This window comes from Hyperoodon ampullatus (genome assembly GCF_949752795.1).
Source record: "Hyperoodon ampullatus genome assembly, chromosome: 2".
NCBI classification, from domain to species: Eukaryota; Metazoa; Chordata; class Mammalia; order Artiodactyla; family Ziphiidae; genus Hyperoodon; species Hyperoodon ampullatus.
In genome coordinates, this window is record NC_136915.1 from 76,455,767 (window position 1) to 76,472,881 (window position 17,115).

General features: G+C 35.5%; 1 protein-coding gene across 1 annotated transcript in view; it reads right to left on the reverse strand.

The window, feature by feature from the left end:
- Positions 1 to 3,647: 3,647 nt before the first annotated feature.
- Positions 3,648 to 17,115, reverse strand: part of COL24A1 (collagen type XXIV alpha 1 chain) — a gene marked incomplete at both ends in the record, with an annotated part of 398,140 nt that continues 384,672 nt past the window's right edge. The window contains 5 exons of the mRNA XM_079698762.1: positions 3,648 to 3,794; positions 7,054 to 7,269; positions 9,622 to 9,731; positions 15,372 to 15,540; positions 16,176 to 16,241. Coding sequence (XP_079554888.1) covers positions 3,648 to 3,794; positions 7,054 to 7,269; positions 9,622 to 9,731; positions 15,372 to 15,540; positions 16,176 to 16,241 — 708 coding nt within the window. The remainder of the gene's footprint in view (positions 3,795 to 7,053; positions 7,270 to 9,621; positions 9,732 to 15,371; positions 15,541 to 16,175; positions 16,242 to 17,115) is intronic.

Genomic DNA, 17,115 nt, shown 5'->3' on the forward strand with positions numbered 1-17,115 from the left:
ATATATATTAAATCTATATCTTTATATCTGTCATCTCTCATCAATTTATTTGTTATCTTTCATTTGTCTATTTCTCCTACTGTTTCTATTTCTCTGGAGAACCCTAACAAATATAGATTTTTACTTTTATTGTCCCCATTTTACAGTGAAGAAACTGGGGCAATGAAGAATATATAATACATGCAAAGTCACATAGCTTACCTTCAGAGTACTCTTAAAACACCAGACTATACTGCGTATAAATAAGTTGATTAAAATTTGCTTTAAATTTAATATTTCAGGAACAAAACAAACACAAAGTAAGGAATTTGTTTTATATATATTTCCTAAATGATACCTAGGAAAATCATTTATGTCTCTGATACAAGTTTTTTTTGGGGGGGAGGGTAAACAGAAGGTATAGCGTATAAACTGAAACGAGTATAAACTATGGGTTCTTTCATTTAGAATCAGTCTTGGCTCCTTTTAAAAAACATTTGTGTTTCTCAATCAGGAAATCAGACATCTTTGCCATAGCCCCATTTTAAAAATTGTGGTAAAGTACACAACATAAAATTGGTCATTTTAATCATTTTAAGTGTACAATTCAGTTGCATTAAGCGTATTCATATTGATGTGCAACCATCATTACCACCCATCTCCAGAACTTTGTAATCATTCCAAACAGAAACTCTACATTCATTAAAAAACAATTCCTCATTCCTACCCCACTCAGCCTCTGGTGACCTCTATTGTATTTTCTGTTTATGAATTTGTCTGTTCTTGGTACTTCCTATAAGTGGAATCATACAGTATTTTCCCTTTTGGTCTGGCTTATTTCACATAGCATAATGTTTTCAAGGTACATCAATGTTGGAGCATATATCAGAATTTCATTCCTTTTTAAGGCTGAATGATAGTCCACTGTATGTACCTACCATATTTTATCATTTCATCTGTTGATGCACATTGGGGTTGTTTCTACCTTTTGGCTCTTCTGAATAATACATCTGTGAACACTGGTATACAAATATCTGTTTGAGTCCCTTTTTTCAATTCTTTTGGGTATATATGTGAAGTAGAATTACTGGGTCATATATGGTAATTCTATCTTTAACTTTTGAGGAACTGCCAAACTATTTTCCACAGTGGCTATACCATAATACAGTCCCACCAGCAATGTATAAGGGTTCCAATTTCTCCATATCTTCACCAGCACTTGTTATTTTCCTCTTTTGGGGGGATGGTAATAGCCATCTTAATGGGTAAAAAGTGGTATCTAATTATGGTTTTGATTTGTACCTAATGACTAGTGATGTTGAGCATCTTTTCATTTGTTGGCCATTGTATATCTTCTTCAGAGAAATGTCTGTTAAGTCTTTTGCCCATTTTTATTTATTTATTTATTATTTTGGCTGCACTGGGTCTTAGTTGTGGCACACGGGATCTTCATTGCGGCATGCAGACTCTTAGTTGTGGCATGCATGTGGGATCTAGTTCCCCGATCAGGGATCGAACCCAGGCCCCCTGCATTGGGAGCACGGAGTCTTACCCACAGGCCCACCAGGGAAGTCCCTTGCCCATTTTTAAATTGGGTTGCTTGGGGCTTTTTTTTGTTTGTTTTTTGTGTGGGGTTTTAAGAGTTTTTCATATATTTTGGATATTAATCCCTTATCGAACATAAAATATGCAAATATTTTCTCCCATTCAGTGGGATGTCTTTTCACTCTCTTGATAGTGTCCTTTGATGCACAGAAGTTTTAAGTTTTGCTGTAGTCCAATTTATTGTTTTCATTTGTTGAATGTCCTTTTGGTGTCAGCTCCAAGAAATCATTGCCAAATCTAATGTCATGAAGCCTTTCACCTAAGTTTTAAGAGTTTTATAGTTTTAGCTCTTACATTTAGGACTTTGATCCATTTTAAGTTATTTTTTTAAATTTTGATATTATTCCAAATGTGGCTTACAGCAATAGTTTTCATCATTTTGAGTCAATTTTTGTATATGATGTAAGATAAGGGTCCAACTTCATTCTTTTGCATATGGATATCCAGTTGTTTCCCCAGAACTATTTGTTGAAAAAACTGTCCTTGTTCCACTGAATGGTCTTGGCACCCTTGTTGGAAATCAGTTGACCATATATGAGAGAGTTTATTTCTGTGCCATGACCTCATTTTGTACAAGTAGGATATAGGCCCTATAATCCTTTTATATGTATGCAATAGATACTTTCTGGTAATGAAATATATATAGTACAGAAGGTCTATGCCAGAAGGGCTATTATATATAATAAAAGGATATGGTAAAAAAAGGAGAAAAACAAATACCACCAAAAAAGATTTTAAAGCACATTTTTATTATAGATAGGCAAGTGTGGTTTGCTGCGGCTAATAGTATGTTTATAATGGATGTACATGCTTTTCTATATACCAAAAGGTATAATATTTTTCTTTTAATACTTAACTAACAAACACTTCTCTGACAACAAGGAAAGTCTGAACTTACTGAGCCTATTTTAAATAGCAAAGGCCTGTTTTTGTTTTCCTGAATGTTACTTTAAAGACTGGTAAATTGAATTGTTTTAGGTCCCAACACATTAAATTTAAGAACAGTGAAATAAAATCAATGAATAATTACAAAAACATGTAATTTCTATAAAGCAGAAATAAAAAGTTTTTATAATTTAAAACATCAGCAATTTCAAAAGATTTGCTGAATTAATTAGAACTTTACAAAATATATATACACAAAATATCATCCCAGATGATCATGGATTTTTAAAAATAGTATATCACAACCCCTAAACTCTAACCCAAACCTACTACTGGATGTAGCTGGCCTACAATTTTTTACAGCAATTTAAAAAATAAAACAGTTAAAAAACCCCTCCCAATTCTCTTGTGCTTAAGCACAGGTTACAATGTGCTCGCTTTGATTCTAATATCCACAAAGAGAATTTTAAAATAAAACAAGGACTTCACATAAATAATGTTTTACTGTTATTAAGTATGTGACCAAACAAATTAAAATAAGTACTAACAACCAAAACATATCTTGATGTAACCAGTACATACACTCTTAAAGAATGACAAAGACGAATAAAGAAATAGTCTACGAAAGCCACAAGCACCTTGTTTTAGAAAGAGCACCAAGCAACACAAAAAGGCAACATGTAAGAGGTAGTGTATCACTGGCTAAGATGTATATGCCCACTGGGGACCTGAATACAGCTTAGTATTTGGGAAAATAAGATATATCAGACTGTGGCTTGCAATTTTTAGACAGAAGCATTGCACGTCTGGGAACATTAGCCAGTATTGCTCCATAGTGCTTTGCGTCTCCAGCTGTCTAATGGGTACTTTGCTCTCAGACAGTCAAAAAATATAGAATATCCTGAAGAATTCCATGTTTATAAATGTTCAGTTCTAGGGAATTCTCTAAGAAAGCTCAGATCAATATAATTTTTAAAAGAATTAAATACTTATAGTCCTTTAAAAAATGCCTCGTCTCCTTCTTAGGAGGAAGTCTTTTCTTCCCGAGATTCTTTAAGATTTAGCCAATGCTTTATTCCATGCATTTCATAATATCCAATAGTACCTTTCTGTCTATATTTTTCCCTCTGCAGCAATTACCTGGCCAACAGCATGAATTCTGAACTAATTCAGAGACTTTAGAGAAAGCATACAGAACTGCTTTCAATGTAGTACTTCCGTTCAGTTTTGAGATGAGGAAGTTTTTGTACTTCAATTACTGGAAGTTGATTAGGGTCCTGGGTGTGAAAAAGGAATTTTGCTTTATGCCAGCTGCCATCTTGAATCTGTAAAATAAGAATGAAATGCTTTAATCTGTAATTGTTTCATTAGCAGCAGACAGTGTCCTTCATAGACAATGTAGACTTATTTTAAGGATTAGAAATAATGAACAGAAAGTGCCTAGAACAATGCCTGGCACAGAGTAAATGCTCAAAAAACAGTAACAATTACTATGAATAATTGAAAATATGTGCTTATTCCTTTCTCTAAATGGCATTGTGTGTTCTGATTTTTCTTTTGAGGGTTTCTGCTTCTGTTGTCTGTGGATCATTGGACCAGATATGAATTTAAAAACTGCACTATTCCTAATATGAGTAATACCCATCTGTTTTGTGTTCCTTTATTTGGGACTGATGCTTCAGGATGGGCATTTTTCTTGGATGAAAGAGAATGAGCTAGCTCAACCTCTCTGTACTTTAGGCAGGAAATAAGCAGAATCACTTCAGTAGAAGTAAATTATAATTACGTTGAATCATCTTTTAGGTTTCTTTTTTTCCATTCTGTGGTTACTGTTTATATAGTTTCTTTCATTCTTCTCTTTCTTTCCTTCTAGGCCTTTCTATTTCTCTTTATTACTGTATGCTCTTTTGTTTCTGGTAAATTCTATTAGGGATCAAAAACTATTATACGATTAAGATTCAAGAAGACAAAATAGAGAAACACAGCTGACTAGTTTTGTGAAGCTTTCTTTTTTTTTTTTTTAATTTATTTTTGGCTGTGTTGGGTCTTCGTTTCTGTGCGAGGGCTTTCTCTAGTTGTGGCAAGTGGGGGCCACTCTTCATCGCGGTGCGCGGGCCTCTCACTATCGCGGCCTCTCTTGTTGCGGAGCACAGGCTCCAGACACGCAGGCTCAGTAGTTGTGGCTCACGGGCCTAGTTGCTCCACGGCACGTGGGATCCTCCCAGACCAGGGCTCGAACCTGTGTCCCCCGCATTAGCAGGCAGACTCTCAACCACTGTGCCACCAGGGAAGCCCTGTGAAGCTTTTTATACAGGAGTTTATACATTTACTCATTCACAGAATTATCATGGTATAAATTTTAAAGTTTGAAGGAGCTTTAGAAATTACCTAAACTATAAATTCAATTTTATGTTAAGGCAATTGAAGCTCAAAGAAGATAAATTACCAAAGTCATAAGCTTGGTGTAATAACTAGAATAGAGTTCCCTGTGTAAGACACTCTCAGATTAACTTCATTCAATCTCAAACAATATGTGTTGAGCATAAGTACATTTGGCACAGTTGAATAAGATGTAATCTTCCATTTCCTCACAGTGCTTGGAAAATATAAAGATGAATAAATTAGTTCTGGCTTCTGAATTCTAGCAACTTATAAATTTAGTTGGGGAGAGGAGAAACAAACAGCCATAATATAAGACTGTATATGATAAATGAAACATAAATAATGTAGACAATGAGGGCCAAGTCCCTCATTTCCAACTGGAAGTGTCAGGGAAAGCTTTGTGAGTTCAGAATTTAAGATGGGCCTTAAAGTTTGCCTACAATTTCCACTTGGTTAGAGGGGTAGAGAATGGCACTTCAGAGAAAGGGAATGACCTGAATAGAAAAAAACAAAACAGTTGGAAAAGTAGAATGTGGTTGTGAAAATAAGCCTAGCGTGGGGTTTAAGTGCACAGATTTTGACTTGGAACAGATTTTGATAGAAACCCAAGTACAGCTATTCTCTTCACATATAAAATGGGAAAAATAAAAACCTACCTCACAGTATTATGTGGATTAAATGAGTATTCACTTAAAAGTCCCTAGCAGTGTAGCATGGCATTGACTTTGGAACTGTACACACCTGGGGTTGATTTCTTGCTCCTCTGCTAATTAGCTGTATGACCTTGAACAAGTTACTTAACCTCTGTGCCTTCACTTTCTTACCTATAAAATGATACTAATAGGAACTTCTTCACAAAGCTGTTATAATTAAATAATGTATGCAGTACATGGTACCTGTCATCTAATAAGTCTCCAATAATTAGTAGTAGGAATTGTTGTTTTTGTTATTATTATTATTATAAATAGATCAGGTGGACCACACTTCAGGGTACACTGTCAGTGAAAGGTAGAAAGGTACCCACACTTTAGGGTACACTGTCAGTGAAAGAAAGGTAGGTTTGGGGCCTGACTATTCTAACTGCTGAATAAAGCGCTGATAAGTTTTGATTGTGTCTCAGAAATAGTAGTGAGCCACTGAAAGTTTTGGGACAAAATTGTGAAAGTTAAAATAATTTGTTGGTAATATTCATCTCTTCACCTATAGAGAGTGAGCTGTATACTTCTGTTTGCTCATGATTTTTCAAATACCTAAGAGCTGTTTATCTGAAAATGAAATGTGAAAAAGTAAAGCACCCTAGAAATGGTAAGAGATCTTAAATCATGGACTTCATAGTACACCAGAACCGGAAACCAAGCTACTTAAAGAAATTAGGATGTATGTAAAGTGGACAACCCTATACTGTATAACAGGAGTCAGCAAACTCTTCTGTAAAGGGTTAGATAATAAATGTTTTAGGTTTTGTGGGCCATACAGTCTCTGTCGCACTTGCTCAACTCTGCCATTGTAGTGTGATAACAGCCCTAGATAATAAACAAACGAATGAGTGTGGCTGTGTTCCAGTAGCATATATGTACAAAGACGAGTGCTGGGCTAGATTTGGTCTGTGGATTATAGTTTGCAACACCTACTCTACAATGTAATGTTTTAAAATTATAGACTCTTCACTATTATTTAATTTTAATAGGAAAAATGGGCTATGAATCAAATACAGATTTGTAGGGTCAGTCAATCTGCCATTATGCCCATTATTTGGTATCAGGTATAGGGACTGACAAAATGAAATAAAGCTGACTTGCCTCTATAACCTGCCTTCCATGAAGTAATGAGATGCAGAATCACAGTGATAAAAATATTGGAAGGAAATCATTTGTCTATATGCCCTATCTGCCATCTGTCTATCCATCCATCGATCTATGATATAATTATTTCATATGGGGAATAAAAATTAAATTTATATATTAACACCTGTTTTGCATATAAAACTTCACAGGTGAACAATGGGTGTGACAATAGTTGATGTGATATAAGCAAATAATTGATTCTGAAGAATGTACAGTTATTACACATCAGGCACATAAAAACTTACTACCCTTCTGTATCTGCGGTTTGCAATTCAAGTCTTACTCATATTAATTTTATATAATTTTATCAATTTTACGTTAGTTATATTGAACAATTCTAAAAGTGCCATTCCCTTACCTTGCAGTCATCTGAAAGCACTTTAGGTTCAAGTAGAGTGTTTTCTTCGAAAATCTGGCTATTCCATCCCTTGAAACCAATAGTCAATCCTGAGCCACTTGTCTGAGCACTTGTCCACACTGGAGTGTTTAGACAATGAATGGTGATGATATGGGTGGCTTCTGAGCTCAGTAAATGAAGGAAGTTCATCTGGACTTTTCCAACTCCAAACTCCAACTAATGTCATTGAAACAATATGCAAGTTATAAGATATGGCAATTGAAAGACTTATAGTTTGGGGAAACCTGAAGAAAGTCCTTGACAGGCCAGGGGTGGGGCAGGGGGGAATCCCTGATTTATAGCATTTTCTGATTTCCACCCCAATGGTGGGAGTTGTAAATACTCCCACCATGGCTGGTTTTAGGCTATCAAGGTAGTGTCATTAAACATGGAGTTCACAAGAGATATTAGTAATAGGCTCTCCTGAGCAGTATGAGCTGGCTTTAGCATACTACTAGGCTACTAGATATGAACAAAAAAAAAAGGAGATACTTTGCATAATGTTATTTAAGATGCATTAATAATTTGTTGTTGATTATTGCTTAAAATTTTTTCATAAAAATCTGAAATTCTGTCTATACTTTCATTTGAAGATTTATTTTTGAGTTTCCAAAGATAAGTTAAAAGTTGTAATATTAAATTGATTAATTTTAACTATGAGAGCCTTTACAGACAAAGACAGAATCTTAGTCTTTGTGTTGCCAGCCCCTAATGCAGTTCCAGTCATACAGTGAGTCATCAGTAAATGTTTATTGCATGAATGAATGAACGCATGAACAAGTATTTACTAATAAAGTGAACGATATAGGGCAACACTGGAGCAAGGAAGTATGACTGCACATTTCTAGGCTTGAACAAGGAAACAGATTTTTCTATAGCTTTAGACATCATCATCATCATCATTATTATTTTAGCATTATTCAAGCATGGGGATGGTCATAACATAAATGAATAGAAGTAGTTCCTACTGAGGAATTTATGTTAATCTCCAAACACAAAATCAGAGAAATATCAGTTATGAGGTAACAGAGAAGGAAAAAAATAAAATGACAACAAAAAAGCAAAACTTCAGGGAAAGAGAGGAAAGGCAAAGGAAGAGTATAAGGATGAAAACATGGAAGGATCATCATGAGGAATATTAGAGCTGAAGTAATTCAAATTCCTTCATTTTGCAGATGAGAACCACAAACCTGTGAAGTATGTAGCCTTTCTGAGCTTTAGTTTCTTTGTTGGTAAAGCTGGGTATAACCCCGACATGACAGGGTTGTTATGAGGATTTGAAGTGCCCACTGTCATTTAGCTAGCGCAGCACCTGGCACAGAGTGGGCTCTCTGGTGGCTCACAGCATCATTCCCCAGGTTTGTAGAGGAAAAGAAATTAGAATCCAGGTTCCCAATTCCAAGTCTACTGTTCTTTCCACTACCTGCGCAGTCTTTCTCAGGTTGAGTTTATGGATAGGAGAGATGGGAGAATTGATTCAGCCAAGGAAAGAACTGGAGTGCAGCTCCTTCACTTGATCCTGTCTTCTTTGCACACCAGTCTCCCCTTTTCTTCCATGATAATCCAAATAAAAATCCTGGGCTAAACCCAAGGGAGTGAGGATGATCATGCATAGTTTGGAAGCAGGACGATCATGCTGCTCCTCATTAGTTACACAGATTCCATAGGAGCATAAGAATCCTCCCCTCCTCTGCTTTGGGTAACAGTGGTGAGTGGCTATTGAGATGAGCTGGTGAAACACCCTAGTTAATGAAGGGGAGCGTTTTAGAAGGAGAGAGCAGTCTAATGATAAGCAGCTGGAGGGACTGACACACTGCATATTTTAGCTGCTGCCTTTCTGTGGTGGACAAAACACACAATAGGTCCGTGTATCAGTTCTTTGTCAATGAGAAAAGTTCTTGGGAAGGCCAAGGTAGATTAACCAGAAAAAGAAAGAAATGCAGTTTTAGTTTCTTCAATATATGTTGTAGGTAGAACTAAGCTTTAGGGTTTAGAAATGCTTGTTATAATATCCACTGTTACGTACCAAGCTAACTTTCATTCATTCTAAACATTTGGTTTATAGAATTATACTTGTAAAAAGTTTTAAATAATATCCAGTGGATGTTTAGGAGAGGTTATTTTTGTGCCCAGTCACCAAAAATAGCAAGCTTTGTGGTGAAATTCCTCTTTTAATCATGATGATGTCTTTTTCAGTAAAACTTAAGGTAACTGATTACTGAGTACAAACACTGCAGCTGTTTGGGAATTTTCTAATGAATGCATGTGCATAAAAACATATGTTTTACATTTTTAAAAGGAATTTAAAAAGCATAGTCAGTAGAGTAAGCCAAGCAAAGCCAGTCATAAAAATACATAATCAAAATGTCAAGATTTAACAGGATTATTTTTTAAAAATAAAAAATTTCTTCCTCATATATGGTAGAGAATATCTTGCTTCCATTCATAAAATTCATAATTATTTAAAATGAAAGAATTTTAAAAATCACTGTTTACTGATAGTGGGCAAGTACTAAATTCAAAACATACCTTTGTCACAGAGACAGGAGATAAACATGTCTGACCACCAGCACTGAAATTGCAGAAAACCTCAATGGCATCTGAAGGGCATCCAAGATTTGGATCAATCCAGTATTTTCCTATTAATTTATTGTAAAACATAAAGATATTTAAATGCCATGCTAAAATATATTTGAACTATCCTTACAAATTATCATGATACTTTCAATATGTTTTTCACACTTTTTCCTTTTAAAAAACTTAGAAGATTATAAAGATATTTACATTTAGTCAAAGAATGAAAGCTGCAAGCATTATGTAAAACCAATACTGAAAATACTGTATTTTTCACATACCTATCAATTTAAGGGCATTTTATAATTTTAATAAAAAACAACCAAATGGCTGAATCTGTTGCTTCATTCTATAGATAAGCGCAGCAACTTTAAGTGAATTGTCTAAAGTTACATAGTTAATAGAAAAGTTGAAATTAATATAGGATATGTGTGTATTTTTGTTCTATGTCATTACAGAGCTTAAAAATGAATGTATATATTTAAAAAACAGAAACAACTTCTTCAATCTCCCCGAGGAAAAACATATCTTTATGTATAATATTGATAATTAAAATAAAAGGAATAAACATTTTTGTTTCCAGAAGAAAAATGTGCAATTAAATGGTTATTTTTGTGCTTTCTTTTCAGATCTGTAAGTGGAAAAAACTGAAATCTCTACAGCCAGTGTAAGCCTGCCAACCTTTGCCTCCATTGAGTGCCCAGGAGAATCAAATGGTGTGTAAAAGACTTCAAGACATATTCAGACTGAAAAGTACTGGGCTAGCATCTTAATTCCAGAATAACAGGCTCAGAATACTGAAATAGCACCTTATTCTAAACTCAAAGGGCAGGAATTTTTGAATGAGATGGCCCTACCTTCTTGCATTAAAAAGGCAAGACAATCAACAGTATTTGTAAAATGTCATTTTCTATAATAGGTAGAAATCCTTGTTTGTTCCATTCCTATTCCACAGCAAAGATTCCTCCAGCTCATCCTGGGCTTCACCTGGTGTATCATTTTCGACTTCCACAACATCCTCGACTATTCTCCCCTTTACTATTCTACTAATTTTTCAAAGTGAAGACTTGTTGAATTGGTACTTCCAAGAGTAGGGGACTGTTACAGACAGTCCAGATAGCTGGACCCCATCCCCAGAGTTGCTGAATCATTAAATCTGGGATGGGGCTTGAGAATCTGCATCTAATTCTGGTCCACGGACTATATTTGGAGAATCACTGATCTATTGAAATATGGAAGAAAGGGGTGAAAAAGATCCTAATACCACCTCCATCCTGTTTTTTCCCATTTCCTCAGAATGTTGAACATTTTGTAGTTTGTAGAAATTATAGCTGGGGTTTTTTTTTTTTTTTTAAAACAGGCTCTGATCCAGGCTTACAGTCATATCTTGATTCATCATCTCCTCTCTTTCAAGAAATAGTTTCCTACTACTATGTGAGTGAATGTATTCTTTATAAAACGTTTTCCTTCAAGCAAGTTCTCATTGTTACATGGGGTGGAATGCTTTGAATTCAGGCATTATGTTGTACAATGGTGAACTGGTAGGGGCTTCATTTTTATCAGGGTATGCTGAGCTACAGATAAAGCACTATACCATAATACATCTTTTATAGGCCTAAATGCTCTAACTCCAAATTGGCTCTCTCCTGAGAACACTGCTTCCCCTGCAGCTCTTTCAAGTTCTGCCACAGCCTCTACAGCATTGTGCCTGGGTGGGGAAGGGGTCTTTCTTGCTCCTCGCTGCCACTTTCAGACCATTCTCCCCACTTTCTCCCTAAAAACACTCCATGGTAAAATTGCTGTCATTGCACTATATCACCTGTTACCTCTTCCTGTTGCTATCACCAAATTTATTTCTTTGATGATTCTAGCTTTTGGCTAGCTATCACTTTCAGAAAATCTATTTATAACCTAATTCTTCGTGATTTTACATCCACGTGGTTGATATTTGCAATACCGACTTCTCAGTGCCTCAAACTCTCTCCCACCAACGTTTTTGTACCCTTCTCCTGTCCTGTTTACTTTAATCATTAACTTATAAGGCCATACCCTAGTTTTTGTTATTACCTACAGCTAGATCTCCTCCATGATTTCACCTCTCTTCTCATTCCACCTCATTCCCTCTAGTGTTCTGACTCTAATAATTCTTTGATCCCATTAGGACCTACTATCCATTGATGCTACCACTTTTTCATTGTCCTTCATAATCATGTGTTCACTTCTCTTCCTGCCTAGCTTAAAACCCACAGTCCTTTGCTATGATCATTTCCTTAGAGACTTCCTTAACATTCTTGCCCTGCCTCACTTCACTGTGCTTGTCTTATAAAATCCCAGTCCTGCATAAATCCAGTTTTGTGCCTAATCTGTGCCTGTACCTGCACAACTAAATGTGCCTAGAGAAAAACACAACTATGCTGACTGGCCTCACTTTAAATTCAAACGTTTGAAAGGCTGCCAGATAATACTACTATATTTCCCTAGTTCATTTCCTCTGTCACTTTCCTAGTTAACCATTTGAAACCTTTTCCTATCCTCTCAAGTTAATTATACCTTTCCTTCATTCTTATTCTTGACTGATAACCTTTCAGTTTCACTGAGACAACTAAAGCAAACTGAAGGAAACTTATATAAACTCCCATTATGACCTTTACCCATCTATCTGTACTTGCACACATATATTCTGCCTTCTCTCTTATTATTGTGAATAAACCGTGTTCCTAAATAAGGTTTACCTTGTCCGTTAAACCTTCCATTTCAAATTTTTCCTCTCATTTTTTCTTTTGAGTCAGCTTCTGTTGTCTGCTGTTTCTGCCAGTTCTCATTCGTGGTGTTTTGTCAACTTGTGTGCTTAGTTATCATTGATTGTGTGCTGGGCACTATATTTGAAAAAATATTTGTGGAAATAATTTGAGCCCTAGGATGATATTATCTTTTATAGAAGAGTTTTGTTTGTTTCTATCAGGTATAAGGGGCTACTAGCAGTCTGGAATCATCTTAATCCAAGTTCACAGTTTGAGATTTTCTGAGCAGTCTTGATGATGTGAAGCTAGGCTGCAATCTGTATGAATATCTTTTCTTTCAGTTTATTTTTACTCTTAAAGTGGAGCCCTTTGAAAGCCTAAGTCCCCACCTTTTGTGGACTTCAGATTCCAACCTTTGACCCCTATCCCCGTGAAGCCACCGAAAGCACTACTCAGTTTCTGAACACACCCAGGGCAAAAGTAGCTCTAAGTATGTGCTTATCTCTCTGCTGTCTTTTTCAAAATATTGGCTTGAAAGTCCCTCACTAGTTTGTCAGTATTTGATGCTTTTAACTTAATTTTCAAAAAGTTTCGTTAGGCAGATTGAATTACCTGCTTCATTAATGGGAGTGGAAACTCTCCAGCTCCACCATTTTCTCTTAATACAGTTTTAACTGCTACCATTCCTCTAAACCGCTCTTGCGAAGATCATCAAAGACCTTCCCACTACTAAATCTAGTAGCCTTTCTCAGTCTTCACCTAACTTGACATCGACCCAGTAGATCCCCTCCTCCTCAGGCAAACATTTTCTTCACTCCACATCCATCTAGTTTTCCTCTTATCTCAGTGATAGCTTCTTCTTAGTCTTCTTTGCTAGTTCCCCCTCAACTCCCTGACCTCTCTAAACATTGGAGAGCTCTAAGGCACAGTTTTGAGAACTCTTCTCTTTTATTTATCTGTTCTTTAGGTAGTCTTAAACAGTCTCAGGGCATTGGATACTGTTTATATGCAAATGACTTCATAAATTTTACCCCTAGCCAGGACCTCACTCCTGAATAGCCAATGACCTACTTGACATCCTTACTTGAATGCCTAACAGACATCTCAAATTAAATACATCCAAAACTGAACTCCTGATCTTGTCTCCAAACTTGCTTCTCTATCTCTTTTGACAGCAATTCCACTCTTCTAGTCCCTAATCAAAAATCTTAGAGTCATCCTTTATCATTCTGTTTCTCTCATAACCCACATCCGAATTACCAACAAAAAACTGCTGGCTCTACCTTAAAACTTATCCAAAGATTTGACCATTTCTTATCACTTCCCCACCACCAATTCTAGTCCAAGCCATCATCATCTCTTACTGGATTATTTCAATAGTCTTCTCAATGTCTCCTTCTACCCTATCCTCATTATATTTGCAGTACAACACCCAGAGTAACATTTTAAAAATTTAAGTCAAGTCACGTTATTCCTTTGCTCATAATCTTCCAGAGGCTTCCCATCTTATTCAGTAGAAGCTGGAGTCTTTTGAGTAATCTATAAGATCCTGTATAATCTGGTTTCTTGACATCTTTCTGACTTCATTTCCTACCATTCTTCCCCTTATGCACTTTCTTCCAGTCACCTTGGCCTTCTTGCTAATAGTAGAACATGCTAAGTACACGCTCAGGTTCAAGGGCCTGTGCGTTTGTTCTTTCTTCCTGGAAAGCTCTTTCCCCAGATTTCCTGTGGCTTGTTCCCTTACCTCCTTCTGATATTGCTCAAATGTCACTTTCTCAGAGATGCTTTATCTACCTACTCTATTTACCACTTCACCCCCCACCCTACTTTCTGTCATAACCCCTCTTCCCTGCTGTTTTGTGTTTCTCTATTGCACTTACAGTCTCCTAGCGATGAAAGTATTTTTGGGCGTAAAGACCTTTCTGATACCTTACAAGCCATCACCACTTAGCTATTTCTCCTATGAGGAAGGCAGACCTTGAATTAGATTTCGGTAATTTGTATGTCCTGTAGTGTCTTTGTTCCTTTCAGTTCTATAGAATTGCATTTTTATACCCTCAAATATGGGAAAGAATCAAATTTGAATTATTGTAGGCAGCTATAACTGTAAATATTATTTGTTTTTGTGACAATGTAGGGCAGGAAATATCTATAGAAGTTAAGCATTTTATTAATATAAATAAAATGAATATTTTCACTATACTGTATTCTAGAATGGAAGATGTTTTTGGACAAACATGTATATATACATATATATGTATATGTGTGTGTGTGTGTGTATAAAATAAAATATGGACTACTATTCATCCTGCAGAATTAAATAACTTAGTTATATTCAAATCAGCATATATGTCATTGTGTGTTAAGACTAGAGTTTTTACCAAAAAATGATAACTACTAATATTGATTGCACAGCTGACCAGGTAGACCCAATAGAAATTAAAATTAAATGACATATTGTAGCAGACAGGGTTTCCCCTACTTATCATCAGATAATGATGGCTCTTCCACTTGCTTTAAACCTTTCCTTGATGGTTCTGTTTTTGCACCTCTGGCTAATGGATTTGGAGTATCAATGTGAGGACGAGAAAATTCCAAGAATGACAAACCACTCTATCTTTATAGTCACTGATACTGAAATGAGGCATTTAAATTCCATTTTATGTAAAAACTAATTATAGAGATTGTGGTAGAGAGGGCTCTATGATCTCTTTCTTCATGTTGCCATAAGTCAGGCTGTGCAGTGAAGACCTTTTGTAAAGTGAACCCTTGAAAAAGGATACTTTGACCTCAGAAACATGTTTCCTCTATGAGTACATATTTGGTTCTTGATGTTAAAATGCCTCTGCCAGGGTTTTATCAAAAATGATAAGGTTTGGAATAAATACACCGCAAATCTCAAACACACTGAAATGATGAAACAAAATTAGATATCAGAGTTTAAGGAAACCAGTAACTTACCATCTGATACTTTGTGTCCACAGTTAAGCAAATCTTTGCAGATTCGTGCTGGATTATCTCGTGTGCCAAGAGGATTCTTGATGCTGTGCAGTAAATTGCTAAGGTAGTTCAAGGTTTCGAATATCTCTGCACTGTGGTCAGTTAAGGTCACTTCAGTATCCTGGTAGCTCTGCCAAGTCATTGTGAGAATCATATTAGCAAAGAAGCTTGGAGTAGTCATTACCAGCATGTAACCCAAGTGATCAACATGGAGCAAGGCAGAAGAAAAACGTACAACTGTTGTGTGCAAGGAGTTGGGAGTAGGATGTAAAGAACAGTTTATATTTAACTATAGGCATATTTGTATGTTTTATTAATCTTGATACTAATAAAAGCTTAAATTCACACTCAAAAGTCTAGTTTTCAAGCTGACATAAAACTTAATTACTATGCCTACTGCATAATTTGAAAAAAAACCTATATTATGAATAAATAGAGTTTAAATAAGAAAAATGAGTAGTGATGATAGATAGATCCCATTTTAAGAAATGGCTAACTTCATTTAACTATTTTCTTCTATAGTACCAAATCCTTATTTTAAAAAAATCCTTTAACAATATTATATTTTTGTTTTCCTTAAAAAACATCTTATGCATATATTTCTGTTTATTAAAATTGCTTACTTTGTCCTTAAAATTTTTTTCATTACTTTTAATCTCTTTTAAATACAGGCTTTGAGATAAAATCACATTTTGGCCTCTGAAAAAAATTTCTGTTTAATTTGTAGATTGAGAGTGCCAGTGTAAGTAAAGCCAGATATATTACCTCCATCTGTAGGGCAGTATGTGATTCAATCAGGGCTTGAATAGCAGCATTGATATCCATTTGTTTCTGTGTAAAACAAAACCATTTGAGATCAGCAATAAGATCAACACTGAGTGCTCTAAAGTAAAGCCTATAAATTCTGAAAGCACTGCTGTTAAAGTATACTAGACTTATTATCTAAAAGGGGTTTGTAACTCTTATGGTTAGACAGATCTAGCAAGTATTGCCTGACTATCCGAAAGGACAATATGCTGCTTTCATCCAAATCTCAAAAGTCTCCTAATTAAAACAGGACCAAAGTCTAGAGTTCTCAAATGAAAAACTATTTGTCTCTGCTGCATGAAAACACACAAAAAAGTTACTCACATGGAAGAAGAATGAAATATGATCCCCTCAGTTAATAAATTGTAAAGTGAAGAATAAATAACTGTAGTAATTTTTAACAGTTACATTCTTGGAAGGAAAATAGAATAAAATATTACTGTCCTGAGGTAGTCACCACATTAGTTTAATCTGATACTTCTGCGGTCTTAAAAACAATTTCTGAAGTTGGAAAAAGTATCATTAGTCCCCAAAGAAATAATACATCATGAATCCAATCTCCTCCTGCATTTAATAAAAGATATTTTTAGAGAAAGACCCAACCTAACCATTAGTAAAAAGTCTTTTCGTATTTTATTTTTTAAAAAGCTTGGAAACTAAGAAGCATGAGTTGGGAGAAAGTTCTGTGAAATGGCATCTGTGTGGGCAAATCAAGCGATCTAATTTCTTTCAGAATGATTGTACTGCTGAGATATCTTTTTACTTGGCAGCCCATACAATAGAAACTCTTCAACAGATCTCTCATAACTCATGGTTGGTAATTTGAAAAACTATTTAAAATGATGGGACAATCAACAAAATGTACTCATCTTTGCCTCAACATGTGGTTTTCATATTG